The 13711-nt window shown below is 39.6% G+C and overlaps 1 protein-coding gene across 1 annotated transcript in view; it reads right to left on the bottom strand.

The window, feature by feature from the left end:
- The window catches only part of znf618 (zinc finger protein 618), a 30808-nt gene extending 18918 nt beyond the window's left edge, over positions 1–11890 (bottom strand). The window contains exons 1-4 of the mRNA XM_084483122.1: positions 11598–11890; positions 4409–4770; positions 2574–2651; positions 2089–2133 (exon numbers count right to left, since the gene is read on the bottom strand). Coding sequence (XP_084339248.1) covers positions 2089–2133; positions 2574–2651; positions 4409–4742 — 457 coding nt within the window. The 5' untranslated portion in view covers positions 4743–4770; positions 11598–11890. The remainder of the gene's footprint in view (positions 1–2088; positions 2134–2573; positions 2652–4408; positions 4771–11597) is intronic.
- Positions 11891–13711: the final 1821 nt, after the last annotated feature.

Raw genomic sequence — 13711 nt, 5'->3', positions numbered from 1 at the left:
AGAGTAAGCTATATCTCGATAGCATCCAACCAAACAAACCCTCCCCTCCTGTCAGACCCCCCTCCACGGCGACTTCCCAAAAAACACACGACTAGCTCACACCTATGTTAATGTTTCGCACCAGCTCATTATACTACTGACACTTTATTCGATGACTGTCACATGTTTTGGATTTGTGTTCTTACTTTAATGATGCTATTACGGCGTATCTATGCAAGGTGTCTTTTCAGTATGGAGAAGACCGTACGCAAAATGAAATGTAGTCAAGTGATTATTATCATTATTCAAAACGGGCATTTGTTGCTGCAGACTGCGGACTGTTAAAGGCAGGTCAGTGACGCCGGTAATTAGCAAGCGGAAGCCGCAACGTCGCTTTTTTGCTTCTCCTTTTCTTATTGTTAAAGTGTATGTGGGCGGGCAGAAAACCACATTTAAGACAGAGGAGAAGAGAATCAAGAAGCAGGGGGACAGGGGGGAGGGAGTGCTATTACTCAGTTCTAAATAGAACACATGCATTCGTGTCATCACTTGAAATACAATTATGACATGGAGCATGAAAAGAAGTCCGTTCCGAAAACAATGGAGTTCAAACACCTATCATCCCATATCCTTCAAAGAATTACATACATGCACACATACTAACATACACACACAGACTCTTTGAAGGATACTTGTTTAGGTTAATTCTTGGCTTTTCGCTTCAATTCAAAGTGCAAAAGCTTTTCTTCGTACCATGATGCTGTTTTCTACAAAGTTAAAGCGTGCGGACAACCTCAGAGCATCAGAGTTGTGCTCTGCTCCATGTCCAGGAGGATGTGCTGAATGGGACTAAAACATTCACAGTGAAAAGAGATCGCGTTTCGGGACGGAGCCAAAAGCAGCCTAAAGAGAGCTTTATGCTGAGACCAAATTAGATCAACAGTCCAATAAAACCGTATATTTAGGTGTGTCCTAGATGAACACCCAGTGGATTTTTGCACTGGATATAGAATTTCTTTAGTGCAAATGTGAACACACTGATTTAAATTGACGTTTCAAAAGCATCTATCACGGCCTGAATAAATATATTAAAAAATAATAAATAAAAATGTTCTGATCATCAGAATGTCAACATTGGTTGTGAATGCAGTTCACAACCAATGAACTGCATTCTGCACTTGTGAAAGTAGTTGTATTTATGCATCATATTGCGTCATACTCGTACAGCTTGGGTAGTCAATTTAATGTTATGAGCTATTTGTTGAAATTCTATTTACATCCCGGCAGCAATCAGTAAAGCAAATGCTCTGACAAAAATCGGACAAAGATCTGTTATCTGTTGCTGTCAGATGCATGCGTCATTTCAACCAGCCTAAATTCAATGATTGGATAACTATCTGTTTACCTCCCTACCCGGCTACTGGTCTTCCAACAGGTATCCAAAAGGCTGGGCAGACCTATTATAGGTCTAGAGCGAGCTGAGCTAGTCATTTTTTGGGGGGAATTCGTTTAGGGGGGAGGCCTGAAGGGAGGGGAGGGATTTTTTTTCTGTTTGGATACTTACAAAATCAGGCATACTCTGGCTGGTTTTTCCAAATGGCCAAATACCCTAGCTTTGAAGATATTATGAAATAAACTAAGAAACTAAGAGCACAGCTTACTTTCCAAATATGACCCATTTCCAAGTAAAGAAATAGCTAATTGTGCCAAGATGAGAGATTTGATTGGATTGTGCCAAAATGTAACTGCTTGCCAGCTGTTCTCCTTGCAAAATGGAGGAGGAGGTTATGTTAATTACATTTGGATGGTGAATACTACTTACAATACTAATGTTCTTAAGCTTTACAAGCTAGGAGACATGAAAAGTTTGCATTTTCAGTTCAGGGAAAATTTGAAAAGATCCATAATTAGTGTGAAACACCACACCTGTGTTTGTCCGCTGTATAGAGGGTCTATTGAATACGTTTAAATAAGATGCGTCTTCAATCCAACCAATTAGGAAGCCTCAAAGAAATGAACTAACAACTTTGAACGAGCCGAGGAAGAAAATTAATTAAAGGCGTGTTCTAGCGTGCTAGTAATATTGCAGTTTTACATTTTGATACTCACTGTTGGGAGGTGGTGGTGAGGCCTCTCCAACCACTGTTTTTGTTTCTACAATGAGAAAAATATACACATGTAAAACATAATTGAAGTCATTGAAAAATGGTCTCACACATATTTTGTACCAGTAATAGCATTTCATTAATACACAGGATCAGATGTTATAATCCCTTGTGCCATTATACATAGCATTATACATAGGAATATTTACAAAAGATATAAAAACAATGTGTTTAGCTAATTAAAGTATACATACAAAATTTACTATACATACGCTATATGTATTCATATGAACATGCTACTGGTCATTTGGCCTAGATCTACTTGATAATGACATTCAGTAAAATAAACTAAACCAAAAACAAAGGATCTACAATCCAGCTAGCGTCAGACCCTTTTCGGACAATCATCTTGGCCCACCAAGTGAGTGCATTGGGATTAAATTGCGCCAAAGCCCTTTCACAGAGATCGATAGAAAGCAGGTGCTTTACCTCTGTGTGCCCTGACATGGGTCTGAAAACAGTTGTAGTACTTGTACTTCTTTCCACATACCCTACACACATAGGAGCCTGCAGGGGAGTGAGAAAGAAATAGGTTACATGGACAACATCTTGCGTAAAGAGCATCTACACACACACACACACACACACTTTCTACACACATAACACAATGCAAACATTTTGATACCAAAATAAATCAGACGAGATGACATTTCATTTCGATCCACATGATAGTGGATGAAACCCACAATCATGCCTCGCTTTGCAGTTGCTCAATTAAAAAAAAAAAGGCACATGAATGCTAAGCGTTACCAATCCGATAGCAAACATTGATTGGCTGAGGCAGCCATGGAATTTGGCCCTAGGCCGCCATATAACAAGTTGTTTGTTTAAGATACACAAACTGTATCTCAGCCATAAGCCTGTTTCTCAGGGATTGACTGGCTGTATATCAAACACAGAAATTGATCCCGGCACAGACTGTACACCGACAGCCTGTCGGTCATAGACTTCACATTGGACATGAGAGGACACGTCAAGCATTCGACACATTCGAGTGTCAGTGTCAGACGGGGCTCCATTAGAAAAGTTTAGATGATTTATATCTTAATTTCAGAGTTAGTCTAAATATAATTGAATTTACCACATACAGAAATGTGATGAAAAAATGTAATTGGTACAAGACTGCAAAAAGCAATGGGAGTAACATTGAGGACAGTGCTCGAGCGACTTTGTCTTTTCTCATTGACTATGTATGACTAACCTAGTACTAGTAATTGGAATTATTTTAGGTCAAAATCATGTCTATTTCTATAGAACTGATTACAATGGCTTTCTAAAAATCATCTGGATCTGGAAACACAACAATGTTGCTCAGATGTTATTCGTTGAGTTTTATGCAAATATTCAGTCAATGAGTCAGAAGAGTAACGACGGCAGACTCTACAAGTGTGCTTGAGTTTTCCTCAGCACACCCTGCAATCAGTGGGAGAAATTCAAGGCCTCATCAAAGGCAACACTATTTTGCACCTAGATAGACTCACATTTCAGGGACATTTGCGCATACGTTTATATGTCTATCTTTCCTCCAACCTTTTGAAAGAAATTCCATACTTGATGACAATAACGGCTGTTTTCTATTAAGATCCACATCCAGTATGAAAAGTAAGTCAACAAATTAGAGGGCACGCGCAGACCATGATAAGTTGGTAATGACAACACAAGGCGTGTTCATGCTGTTTTTAGCTTGATAGGGGCATTCAGGAACGTTTTGAGTCTACGCTTTCATTTTCAGCTGTAGCTCCGTAAGTCACTTTAAATAGAAGCCTCTGCTAATTTACAAAAATATACATTTAAATGTAATAGGTACAGAACCACTATAGTCCCTGAGGAATCTCAGATGTTCCTAGAAGCACTAAATCTGAATTGGATCACCGTCTGTTGGAACCTGCCCTGTGCAACTGTTCTTTTCCATTGGCGCCATGGCTGTTGTTCAAAATTCTTTGAAATTCCAATTATTGTATTAAATTACGTCTCAAAAGAATAAAAACCCAACCACCCAAGGCTCAATTCCTCTGTGAATCAAGTCGAACGAATCTCAGTTTTGACCAAAAGCAATGGCACCATTGAAAAAGTGATATAGTGCACCCCACCTAAGGACCTTTGGGCTGTGAGTCACCGACACTTCAGCCACTACGCCACCCTGCCCCCCCTCCCTCCCCTCCGCCCCCGCCCCTGCACTGCACTGTTCGACTCTACCTGCCCTAATCAGAAAAACTGCAACGGATAACATCAGGTAATAGACATGTAAATATATTCACACACACCTATGCACGAGTCTGTGTTCTTCGTCGGGGGAGGGGTACCGTGGGTAAACATACCCTGGGTCTGAGCCGCGCGGGCACCGCCTCTCGCATCGTTCCCACCAATCACCACGCAGATCTCCGCCGGGTCGCCGTCGTCCCCGGCTTTGCCGTTGGTGGTGCCCGGTTCCGTCTTCACCGTGACCGGCGGCTGGCCCGGCGACTTGGTCAGCGTGCCGACGGTCGCCAGGCCCGAGGTAGCCGTCGAGGCCGAGGTGGAGGCGGGGGTGCCTTTGGCCCCGCCCCCACCTGCGTCTGCCAGCCCGGTGCCGGGATTGGCCGCCTTTTGGGCGCTCATCGCGGATGGGTCGTCTGGGGTGTCGCTACTGTAGATGAGAAAGAGGTGGAGATAGTTAAGAGTGTGATGTATAGATAGAGAGAGGGAGAGATGGTCAGAGGAAGGGAGGCCTGGAGAGAGCAAGTGAGGAATACATCAGAATGTATGACTGCATCAATCACGACAAAGCATTTGTCACAACAGCAACAACAGAACAGTCCAAACCTCACAGCGCAGATTTAACAGCCCAGAGTCTAAGTTGCATCTTTACCATCTTATGTATAGTTCCTAGCTGCATTCTGTTCCAGAAGTGAACACATTGAGACAATTATGCTAACCTTTTTTCTATATATAACATCAAGGCCTGGTTTTTCAAACACACATAGTATTTGCATGGTGGAAAAAAGTTACCCCAAAAAAATGAAAGGCTAAAAACTTAAAAGGGTGACTTTGCAAAGGGAACAAAAAGCAGCAATGGTTACTGTATGCAATTAGCTTTGAAGCGAAGCACAGTGGTGGTTTCATATTTTATAGGTGATCTTTAATGTCAAGAAGACCTACGGTTCCGCAAGCAGAACAGGCGTTCTAGCACAACGAGTGCTCCAATTTCAATTTCCAACATCTAAAATTACTAAACATCTTGCTACTTTAGCGGCAAGCCATTGACATGTGCATGCGCTCACAATGGAACGTGCCAACATGAATGATGTTGTACAAATAAGGTAAACTGGTCTTCAGCACAAAAAACAAAGCACACCAATATAATGTGGGTGTTGTTTTTCATAGCCTGCTGCATACCTTTTCCCAGAAATTCATTACACAAAAACAAACAAAAAAGGTCCAGGCTGCTATGGGTTGAAAGTAATTGCCTCACATTTAATGCATGGGAATCGTAAAAGATCCAAATGGGGAGGGAACAAACACCTCTTTAAAGTGAGCGTTTATCTAGCACAGCCAAAATCTACCTCATATACCAAAATGCACAGCTATATATTTTTATAATCCAAAAAATAAGAGTTGTGTTAGCAAATTTAAAACATATTGTTCAATAACATTCCCACACAAATTGAATCAATGGTGGAAAATCTTGACACAATGGCTGGATATTTTTACCCACAAATGTGTTGCTCCGTTTCTGCATGTCGTTACATCTTCAGACACCACAGCAGATGGAACACAGCTCATATCATAATTTAGATTGAACAAAACAGACAATTATTTTTCATTAGTTCATTGCCTGTCAGCAAAAGCATCCATTGTCCGACCAGTGATACAAAAACAAGCCTGTTGCTATGGTCAGCCACATCCATCCTACCACCCATCTAGGACTGTGTAATGGGTGGGTTGTTTGGCTCCTGTAGGCCTTGCAAGATGTTTACATTGACTTGTTTACACCTACGTCGAGTTGCATTAAATATATGTGACCATCAAATTGATCAGAATAATGTATTCTGCTGACTAAGATTCTGCAACGTGACAGAAGTGGCTGCCAGGCAATAGGGAAAGTGTTGATTTGCTGTTGAACTCTAGACGAGTCGATAGGTGGGATAATAATATTACACTCTTCTTTTGGTCGATGGCAACATATTAGCGTATAAATTGATGTGTTATTCGTATAGTTCACCTCCTTCAAAGCAGAGTAGCAGAAAGATATATTTAAACAACTAGATGCACTATTGACTTCAAGTCAAGCGAGAACAAGAACTGCTAGACCAATTCCCCAAAATTATATTTTGAAGTTAAAGTTTGTATTATGAACCAATGAGAAAACCAAAATCTTCTGTCGTCAACAAATAAAAAAAAATTGCTTTATCTTTTAAGCTAATGTGAAAGCTGTTGACTACAGCCTATTAACTCTGTTTTACCTCCTAGGTTTGCGTTTGCTTTACATGATGGCATATTGCTTTGTATTGTTTCAATATAGTTTCTCTTTTCAGCACTTCTTTACAAAGAAGAAACAAATAACAAAAAGCCAAACTTTCCTCTGGACTGCAGAGAGAAAAATAACAAAGTTAAATCAGATTTGGAATAGGCTGGTTGATAGATTTATTCTGTTATATCAGCCTATCACAAGTTCAAAACATGAACATTCCACCCCAACAATGACCTGTCCATGCATGACTCTAGGCAACGTTTCTCTAACAAGATTCTGGGAAACTGTTGTCTCAAATCCAATGAAATAGATTTCCAGTGGTATGTCCCCCCTCAGGAGAAATGCTGGAGTCAAGACAGGAAATTAAGTTCAAAGCATCGATCACCTCCATTGTCGATATTGCCATTGTAAGAAAAACATTATGGAAATTTGAATTTAAATTAAATGTGTAAACGTATGGATAGAAATAGAACCCCACCTCTTAAATCTACATCAAATTAGGTTAGGTTAACATATGCAAGATTTTCTTCACAAAGCTATGTTTGTGGATGTATGCATAATAACCACAATGTGCAAGAGATTGTACCAAGTATGCTTGGTACATCCTATATAAATGGTTGGTCATAACACAGACTATTTATCCTCTATGCCGTTTTTGTGCTACTTAAAATAATTGCCCTATATATGGTCGGTATATTTTTGCTCCTCGCCGCAAAAGGTACGAAGTGTATTGAATTTTTTCAATATACTTTGCTAATAATTTCATCCATTCTACTTTACCTCATAATCGTGCTAACCTAGATTCTCTCTGGAGTTTCTAATCAGCCTGTAGGGGAATCAAATCTAAAGTAATACAGTAACCTGACATTCATGTCACATGACACATGTCAAAGACTACTGGTTATGTCACAGTAAGTTTCTTGGTTGTTTTAGGTTCCTTCCAGTTTCCCCCCCAACTGTTTTGTGATTTAGGTGCTGGTGTGTGTGTATATGTGTACGCATATGTGTGTGTGGTGGGGGCTTCACTAACACTGCATATTCACAATATCCAGTTAAAAGTGGCAGTGTCGAGGGATGACAAAAAAAAAAAAGCCTGAATGCTTTGCTTTCAACCGCTCTTTTTAATCAAATGCACATTTCATGTCCTGCGCAATAAATGTCTCCCCCAAGATGGTGCGTACGAAACATACATTTCACAAAGCAATAATGCAGGGAAATGGATGACTCCCTCAATGAATCACACACACAAACACACACACACAGACACCGTAAACTGAACATTCTGGAGGGGGAAAAAAACGATGTCAGCTAGTAAAATTCCATTCGCCTACACATTGAAACCGCCGCCTTAAAAAAAAAAAAAAAGAACCTTTTCAATCTATATGTTAATGACATGAATTAAAATTTAATAACAAGAGATATTGAAAAGCAGAGACTTGAATTACACCACAAAAAAAAAAATCCTCAAAGATCAGGGCCCCTAAAATTAGAAATTCAGGGCAGCTTCCACCGACTGCAGCTAAGCCCTTGTAGGCTGGCAGATTAAATTTTTGATGAAAATCAAAATTACACTGCAGAGCAGAGGCAGCCGTGGCGTACCAGGCCACTATTGTGATTTATGGATTCATTAAACCCCTGGGAGTTTCACCACCTCCCCCCTCCCCTTCTCACTCAGAGAAATAAGATTTGCTTTGCTGAAAAATTTGTATTTTTCTGAAACACAAGGCGGTTCTGCTCAGCCTTTGAAACAAAAAAAAAAAAAAGGAAAACAAGAAACGCTGTCTGTTTCTCTGTACATAACTACCGCGAGTAAACAGCCCTAATTTTTTATAGCTGCAGCAATTGAATGTCCCTATGCATTATTCATGAGAGCAATAAGGTTGATTTTTAAAAAGGGAATGGTAGGCACAATATGTGCAGAATGCACAGATTTTTCTTTTTTGTTATGCATCAGCCTCAAAGCCTGAAAAGCCTTTCCCCTGGAGCATAATTTAAGTGATGCCATTTTCTAACACGCCTTGGAGAATACTAAAAAGTATAAGCCCTAACAACAGTTTATGGTCGTGTTGAAATACGTTTCTTCGTTTACAACTAAACACACACACACACACACACACACACACACACACACACACACACACACACACACACACACACACACACACACACACACACACACACACACACACGAGATAGACTTAGCTTAATGTTAGCATTGACGTTAGCATTGACAGCGACGGATTGCATTTTCCATAAATGAACAAAAGGCCTTCCAACAAAGGCCTACAATTCAACTTAAAAAGCCACAGATACCATCCCACTATGTTAATCAACATTTGAGAAGAGATGGCTTCACCGTTTTATTTTTGCTGATGTCATTGTGGTTTCTTAAATAACCAGTAGCCATGAAAATACCAAGCTGAAACTAGCCTTTTATTTTCCAGCTCCTTTGTTGAATTGATGTCAAATGACTGCAGTGACTTGATATGACCTGTACATGGCTCAACAAGACTATAACAACAAGACTGTGACTAAATAAGAGAAAGGCAAAGAGGGATTGCATCTTTGGCTTATTTGCAATGGCACGGCCTAGCTTGTGATTTTCAAATAGTTGAAAACATGGGTTATGAGACACCCTGAATAACTCACTACCAAAATTCTGAATGATGAAGGTGTTCTCTCTGAACATAGTGCACATCAGACATTTGCTTTGGCCATAACTTATCCTGATCTTCTAAGGAACAAAATATCGGTTGACTTATACAGTGATATATATGTGATACAACCTATCACATCTGCTTAAAGCAGTCGCAATGCTGTACCGTTTGTGCAGTGAGTGGCCAGTGCACACACAGCCATGGAATTTATAGTGGCCATTTCACAGTAACATCGGTGTGCACTGCACTATGCTTCAGGAGCTCAGACATATCCGAAGTGCACGACACGCGACAAACTGCCGTATGAACCCTGGGCAAGGGCTGGGAAGATTACGTCATTTTTTCGTGTGGCTGGCATGCACAGTTCAAGCACAGCGACTTTAAATTAGGGATGACTGTCTGCGTGGCTTAGCATCACTAATAATAAGGGGAAATACGGACCATAGCCTGGACCATAGAAAACATAAGTAGTTGCAGCATGGGAGTCCACAGAGCTGAGTCAAAATAAATCAAAAATCAAAATTTAGTCAAATATGAAAACATAGTCGCCTTAACACTGTCATCAAAGTTACCCCTGCTGCTTTCTAGTCCCACTTTGAGCCATACTTAACTCTAGCTGACTGGCTTCACACATCTTGTACCCATGACCTTTTTTAAACAAATTACATATTTCTTGACGTGGAAAATGTAATTTAAATTAGACAAACCCTGCCAGGAACGTTACATGGATATTCAGTTCAAAATCCAAAGCTATTACAATTTAGCTCCATTAATGCCTGTCAACTTTTTCTATTACTAAGGTCCAGACATGATGAAGTGTGTGTGCCTTAGCCTCTCTGTTAGTGTCCTGGCCTGTTATTGCAGGCCCACTAACAGAGCCATACATAGGCCATATAACGTCAATGCAATCATTTCATCATTTTAAAAGGGTAATATTAAGTGTATTAAGGAGTATTAAGGAGCAGACCATTAAGAAGCCAGGTTCAGCATTGTCATTAAGAATAACGTTGTCCTCATGCAAGTTCAGTACACTTTGTTATGATAGTCCTGTTTATCTTTACTGGATACAATACTGGCAAATAAGTGGCCATGGAAATTCTTCTTCTTTCATTTGCATTAAAACGACCTCCTCTATCCTTATATGCCAGCATTTTATTATGGTCTATAATCTAAGCCAGAATTCAAATTTGGGATAGAACAAACAAAACATGAAAATGTCAAGGGTCATTTTCATTCATCACATTCTTGAAAGGAGAACAGTAAATGCCTGCAGCCAAGTTAAGGGACCATGTCTTTACAATGCACTAAAAACCAATCTCTTTCGTTTAATACAATTATTTAAAATAAATATATCAATTCCAAAATCCCTATACATGTCTTCCTCCCACACTGGCCTACTATCGTAAATTACCTCCTACACAATATTGACGTTGCAATTCCTTCTTGTGTTTATAGTACAGGTTTTGCTATAAACTCAACCAACAGGACTGATACTGAGTAACCGAACATGCCAGAAATACTTATAACTATAAGCGTTCAAACAGTAAATTGTGCCTTTATTAATAGTAATATAGCCATTATATCTAATAAAGATGTTGAAACATGCACGGTGATTGTATTGTTTCATTAAATGATTAATCCATGCAAAAGATAGACGTCAACACATGATTATAATGCCTAACAGTAGGTTCTAAAAAAGATTGTGGTATAGAATTGACACATCATTGCATTTGAAAACAAACTAAGCTAATTACAATTTCTTAATTTTTCAAAATGACAACCTAAAGGTGGCGCTAGAATCCAACTGAACTCCATTGCTAAATATATTTTATTTTAATTTAAAAAAGCATTTCAACATGGTAGGCAATGTAACGTTACACGTTAACCGCTCTCAGTCTGTAACAACTGTCATGTGACATCAAACATATAAATTGTTAATAAATAGTTTGTAAAAAGGAACGTTTCGTCAAATTTTCAGGAATTTCACAAAACATGGCTGCAGGAGGTTTTTGTGTTTGAGATTGTTCCACCCCTTCGCGTCCTTCATGTTACCAGTTACCAAAATACAACCAATATAGGCTGCCCCGTGTGATTTACACAAGTACAGCAGGCCTACTAATACATCCCAATTGTTGGAGCCTTTTAGTAAACTTTATTTCTGAAAAAGCTGTCAAAAATCAACAGATTGAGAGTATTTGGGGATGTCTTGTAAACCCAGGACCCTTTCGCGCTACATTTTCATCCTCAGTGCAAACCCGGGCCAGACTGCACAATAATCAAGAGTGATAACACGACCTCATTTAGAAAGAATATGATGCGTTGAAAATCCAAAGTGCTCCGACTTACCTCCCGAAACGATGAAGATTAAGCGAGGCAGCTCAGCTGCAATTCTCCCCGTTTCGACCAGCGGTGGCTGCTGGCTGCACACAAACGCCTCTTCCAAATTTTAAATTAGTTAGTAGAAAATTCCAAATGTTCAAATTCGAAACAACTTAATTTCCGTCTACACCAGCGCCGTTACATTTTCTACAATCGGTCGTGGCGTACGAGGATCTGTTTCCGCGAGGTTTCCATAGTCCGCGCAAGCCTCATTTTTGGACTACCTCGGGTTTCTCTTGCAGTATACCTCCTGTGTGGAATTTTTCGTCCGCCATATACAAGGGCAGATTCCGAAATTGCAGCGCCGGGCAGCTATATTAGACAACGTGAAAAAAAATATATAAATAAATATTCGGAGAACAGGGGAAACAAGTGGATGGACAACAATAACGTTACACTGGGACAAGTGCGGTTGCTACAACGCAAGTAAAAATGAGGTTTAAAAGAGCATATTCGCACACAATAACACTGCTACAGTGGAATACATACACAGTCAGAGACTCTTGTGCAGTATTTGTATTCAAAACGTTATGCAAAATGTAATGGCTAATCGTAACATGAACATCAACCTGTACTTTCTCTATTTCCGAGGTTAAATATACGATATAACAGATTGCTTCCGACCGTATACATTTATATGTATTTTGATAATATTTAGGTAATCATAGCATTTACTCAAATCATGTAGCAACATCATATGCATATACTTACTATTGAAGAGAATGCATAGACTTTATATGACTTTAGAGTTTAACCAAGGGATTACTTTGACTGGCCATCAAGTTTTTGAAATAAAAATACAAAAAAGTACATTCCAATTGTTCTTTTTGTGATTTGTTTGCTTTTTTATTGTTTTATTTTCCTTTTCATTTAGTTTGTGTGTGTTTTTTCCACGCACATTATAGTTTTTAACTGTTGTAGGCGTCTTAAATATAAATGTACCTATTTATGAATATGTAAGTAAGGGTATGGTGAAAAATTAACAAATTAATTTTATTAAGCTCATGGTTTTCCGAGAGGGGGGAGGGGAAAGAAAATTATTTTGCTGCCTGCTTAGTAAGCCTAATTGGGTAACTTTAAGAGACAAGTGTTTATATGGATGTCTGCAAAATACGTTTTGGGCCTAAGCTTTATATCTATTTTGATCAGCATCTCTCTACTTTTGCGATACATTTTGGACACTTACGTCTCAAAAACCAGGGACCATTTTAGTATGTTATGAGTTTTAGAGTTACCGGTATGTCACGATTTACCAGATGCTGACGTTGTTGTTAGGCGCTACATTAGGCTCACCCAATGCGTTGCTTTACCGGTTTCTCTCCCCCACTTCCGTTTCATTTGTATCTGTGGTTGCAGCCAGCAACATCGAGTCTACTGACTCGTGTCAAGCAGATCTTTATAAATGTCTCTGGTATCAAGAGCAATCAGCCCAATGAATCACATCCCTGTCGCTCTATTGGCCAGCCCAAATGGTTTGGGAGGTCTTCCTCCAGGTTATCTTGTCTTGTACAACGAGGTGTCACAAAATAGTCTGGGAATGGAGGCTAGGCCCACATGTTGGCATGGTCCTTTTTTATATTCTCACGTGTAGTAAGAGGTAGCAAGTACCCTGCAAGCGACGTCCTGGTCACATGCTAGGGTGGTCATTGGCCCAATCCCAAAGTGAGCCCTGAGGACTAAGGACTCACAGATTTAAATGATCTCAGGTGCTGATTAATTTAAGTGAGTTAGTGTGTGAGGCCACATGGGCTCAGATATGTAAAAACGGGATTGGGACAGCACTTCAAGAGAGAACATGTTACCTTGGCAACGTTTAATGACAAAGATGTTGCTGACACTTGCCGGTTGCCGGTTTGGGAATTTTCATTTTAAGTTTGTTGCTTTCCACACAGCCAAGGCACAGGAGACCGCTGCCTCATTGAACATATTTTTCAATATTTACAACTTTCTTCATTATTAATCATTTCTTTGTTGTTGTTTCAGTAATGAAGAATATTTTCATAGATGGTTTTCATTTACACCCTCACCTTTTCCATTTTAAAGAAACCTTAGCACATCAATCATCACAAAAAAAAATCAAA

The sequence above is a fragment of the Micromesistius poutassou genome (genome assembly GCF_964030765.1).
Source record: "Micromesistius poutassou genome assembly, chromosome: 18".
NCBI lineage: Eukaryota > Metazoa > Chordata > Actinopteri > Gadiformes > Gadidae > Micromesistius > Micromesistius poutassou.
This window is presented reverse-complemented; position numbering and strand designations above follow the sequence as displayed.